The sequence below is a fragment of the Sinocyclocheilus rhinocerous genome, unplaced genomic scaffold (assembly GCF_001515625.1).
Source record: "Sinocyclocheilus rhinocerous isolate Xijiao unplaced genomic scaffold, SAMN03320098_v1.1 scaffold30, whole genome shotgun sequence".
Lineage (NCBI taxonomy): Eukaryota > Metazoa > Chordata > Actinopteri > Cypriniformes > Cyprinidae > Sinocyclocheilus > Sinocyclocheilus rhinocerous.
In genome coordinates this window covers 1,064,599-1,068,899 of record NW_015657838.1, presented here as the reverse complement: position 1 = coordinate 1,068,899, position 4,301 = coordinate 1,064,599, and the positions used below count along the sequence as shown (strand labels likewise).

The following is a 4,301-nucleotide window of genomic DNA, read 5'->3' as shown; positions in this document are numbered from 1 at the left end:
CACGCCTTCTTTCTTTGCGTGCACATTTGGGCGGCATTATGCTAATATTTCCACATAGTGAGGTAGATATGTGGGGCGTGTTTAAACGAGGCGTTTTAGGAGGGCGTGGACAAGTCTTAACTTTTTTTAAAGAATATCTCTTTGGATTTGAGACTTTAGTCTTTGCAACTTTACAGATCTTATCTATTCACGAACAGCTTGTAACACTCCAAAGAGAAAGGAAAACTTGAAATCGCATCATATGACCCCTTTAACTCCTCCACAACTGAGCTCTTCCCTCAGCATGGGAGTAAATCACAGTCTCAGACTTCAGGCTTGTGAGAAGACAATTTGGCATCTCAGCAGTAATGGCAGTTCATCTAAAGAAGTCTTAGTCCCTTTTGCCTTAAGTGCTGTGTATTTGACGTTTGAAACCTATTAGTATTATCTTTCAGTACTTCCTTGAGACATAGTTCTGATTATATTTTGGTGGACATAATGAAATACATGAAAGCTTAAAAATATAAAAATAAGTAGAAAATTGTTATTTTAAACAAGCATGTTTGAAGTCGGTATAATGTATTGTAATTTGTAGGTGACTGATGTCAGGCATGACTAATTTTCAAACTGCAATTTGCAACTGCAATTAGCTTGAAATATATATATATATAGATGTGTCAATGTGACATCGACCAGACTCATTTTCCTCATTTGCATGAATAGCTGTTTGGGAGAAGCTTTATTGTGTTCTTCTATAAATCTATAAATCATCATAATGCATTAATAATTTGATTATGAAACAGCTTGAGCTCCTGAACTCTGTTCAAATAAATCCAAATGTTTTTGGCAAAGCGCATTTATTGCTGTACTTACATTTCAACTCATTGATTTACAAAATGTGCTTAATGTTGTACTAACAAAAACATCTTTGAATCACATGGATCATTTGCGCAGACAGTTAATGCGCAAAAATAAAAGAATGAGCGCGAGAAAGATCTGTAAAAATGATTCACAGATTGGGGGAAGATGATGTTCCAAAAAGACATGTACTGTAATAGATATAACCCGGGCAGCTAATGGAGGGGAAAACTGTATACAGCGGAAGCCCGTTGGGAAAGACTTTGCCATGTTATTTTAAGTCTTCAACTTCCAGCTCTGGATGATGGTCTTTTTGCCCTGGGGTGCTTCCATAATCTAGAAAACTAGCAATGGGAAAGTGAGCCCAATAGTTTCTCGCCAAGTCCAGCAGTGTGTCATATCCGCTCTGAGCTCGCAACTCATCCACCCAGCCGTAGAAATCAGAGGACCAGAGGTTCCAGTATGGCAGACTCCTTTTCGCCCTGATCTCCTTGTGAGCTGGAACACCTTACAGACAAAGAAACACCTAAAAGCTGGAATACATTTCACGACTTTTAAAATCGGAGCTAATTTTAAAACACTAGGCTAATATTATAAACTTGAAGACTTTGTAAAAGGTTACAGAAAGAAACTGGGCATACCAGATGTTCAAGTTGTTCTAAACACAAAATATCAAACATATTTGATCTCCGACAACTATTGTGCTGTCTGAAGTCTATGTCCATATACTACACTATTTTCTCAATTCTGTAGATTGCCTCTGACTGTTAGCAACTAGCATTAACTTCTAGGCAAAAATCTAGGCAAAGTGTATTTCATCTTTAAAATGATAAACCATCTAAAGTGGAATAAGGGTATTTCTTCAAAGACGGGCACTTTTGTGTTTATTTTTTAAATTTTTTAAAAATGTCTCAAGTCTCAGACATTCAGTCTACACTAAGAAAGTTCATCATTTTGCATTGTTAAAAAAACATGCTAATTTAAACAGAGTGAAATAAACCATTTCATTATTTGTTGCATGAAAATTATTCATTTAAATTTTACACAAATAACGCTGTGGTTTCATTTCAACCACAACAAATGCTTTCAATCCAAATAATGATTTATTTATTTACTTAAAGTCCACAGGTCCAAAATGTCCAATAACTGAAGAAACTTAAATAAACCCTTACATATTTAACGTCTTTTATTAGCTCTAAAACACACAAAATGAGAAGAGACATTTCTCATCTGTGAAAGGATCTCAAATATTTAAGACTCTTGGCAAGCAAATCCAGTAATTCCACAGGAATATCATTCATCTGACGGAAGATAATGGGACAGAGAATTTCAACGCAGTGAAGTATATGCTGCTATGACTGATATAGCACTCTTACATAACATTCAATATGTTCCACAGTTAGTTTTAAAATCTTTATTGGCAAAAAGCCTGTGTAATTAGCGCCTATAATGCTACTAAACCAGACTTGCTTGCCAAATGTTTGGACTGTTTAGTGCAGTGGTGTTAATGGATCTGCCTAAAGCTGAAACAGACCAGCACACAGGCTAAATAAGCAGCAATACAATAAATACTTAAGAACAGTTAATCACATCAGCAGATGGGAGAACTGAGATCTTACCTGCTTCACAGAAACAAATCAGCAGGAAGGTGCAGAGAAGCACAAACACACGAATATGAGACATCACGTAACCCTGTGTGCTGAACAGATCATGGGAGAGAATTATTGCAAAAACTATTCAATTATAATAATAGCATCACATAACAAAATGAATAAGCTCCTATTAGCTAAATAGGCGCTGCAAGGATAACCTAAGTGTACTTTTGCATTTCTTAAGTCCAATTTTGGTTACCAGAAAACTTTTTCAATACTACTTTTTCTAAGGTCTCTAGTCTATTATTCTTTTGACAGGTGAAGGCTATTCGTTCCTTTTCTAAAAGAAGAAAGCAAAATGGATTTAATCATGAAAACCCTGTGGACAAAAACAAGTTAAAAAACTCTTCTCTCGTTTAAAGAGCGTCATTGAACTGTTCAGGTGTAAAATGGGCAAATAAGCAAAGACTTGGCTGTAAACTATTTGAAAATAGTTGAATGGATGGCTGAATCTGTTTGAGGTGTTGAGCTACAAGCTAGTCACACCTAAGGGACCTTCAGCAGAAACCAAGAAAAAAAAAACAAACACATGATTCCTAATCTTAATGTGACTGCTAGAAAGCATAACATATTCACATTTAATGAATATAGCATTTATTTAAAATAAAAATGGCTATTAACATCTTTACTGTATTTTTTTTATCAATCTTGCTGAATAAAAATATCAGTTTTTGAAATGATGCTGTCAGATCCATGAGAGGAAACTTACCTAGAAGTTAGAAGCAGAGAAAAGTCTTCAAGAGTGAGTCAAAACTCTAAAGACTGAGCTTGTGTCTGTCCTTCTCAAGTAAGTGTTCTGCTATTGACCAGCAAAATAACATGAAGAGTGCTTTGCTTTTTGCCAGAAAAGATGCCATCACATTCTTCTTCTAAGCCAGACTCAACATGTCTGTGTTACTTCAGTGGTGAGGGACTGTTTGCGATTGCACCGTCAGAAGAAACAGCCAGGTAGACAATCAGAAGTAGAAGAAAAACAGCTCAGTGGTACATTTACTGGTCACAATGTCATTCATGTTTATATGAGATTTTATTGACATGACAGATTTCAGGAGTGGGAGTGAAAACCCGATGCCGTCTGCAGACAGACAGACAGAGACTGAAGCACCTTCACATCCTCATTGCCTTGCATCAGCACAACGATTGTTCTGTCTGAGAAGTTGTCTGAGAGAACACTCCGCCAATCACACATCTATACAAACAGTGCATTGTGAACGAGGATTGTGGAAAGTTGTTTTTTATTTTTATATGGTGATCCAACCTTGAAAAGAACCCAAGGTTGATTCAAACTCAAAAGAACACAAAAGAACAAAAGTTCCTGTTTTATTGCACAAAATTGTTTTGTTCTTTACAGGACGTCTTTTGTCCTTGTAGGTGCTATGCCAAATTCATGGCATCCAAAAGAAAGTGGCAACCAGGCGAAGTGGTAATCAGTAGCTGTTTGCTCTCGAGCCCCTGCCCCTTTAATTGCTAAAGTGCCCCTTTAGTCCGATCTAGGTGCCCCCGGACCACGATTTCTACCGAGGGGGACACCAATCCCCATTTCTCCCCTGCCCCTCCTTAGGTCTGTGCATGCCACTGGTTTCTTGTATTAAGGCCTGTTCACACCAAAAAATGACAACCATAACAAAAAACATTGTCAAAGGCAGGCAGGATTTTGATTGGCTGTCAGTGTTTTTATTGTCCATTAGCTGGGAAAAATTGTTGTGAAAGTGATTCCAACAATATCTTTCCACTTTGACGATTGATTTGTGGTGTGGTCTGTTGACGTTAGACATTTAGACATGATTTTTAAAACCTTACGGTTACAGTTAT

General features: G+C 36.9%; 1 protein-coding gene across 1 annotated transcript in view; it reads right to left on the bottom strand.

Moving 5' to 3' along the window:
• LOC107721563 (augurin-A-like) overlaps positions 1-3,502 on the bottom strand; it is a 9,202-nt gene extending 5,700 nt beyond the window's left edge. Inside the window, exons 1-2 of the mRNA XM_016529650.1 lie at positions 3,484-3,502; positions 2,689-2,769 (exon numbers count right to left, since the gene is read on the bottom strand). Coding sequence (XP_016385136.1) covers positions 2,689-2,769; positions 3,484-3,502 — 100 coding nt within the window. The remainder of the gene's footprint in view (positions 1-2,688; positions 2,770-3,483) is intronic.
• Positions 3,503-4,301: the final 799 nt, after the last annotated feature.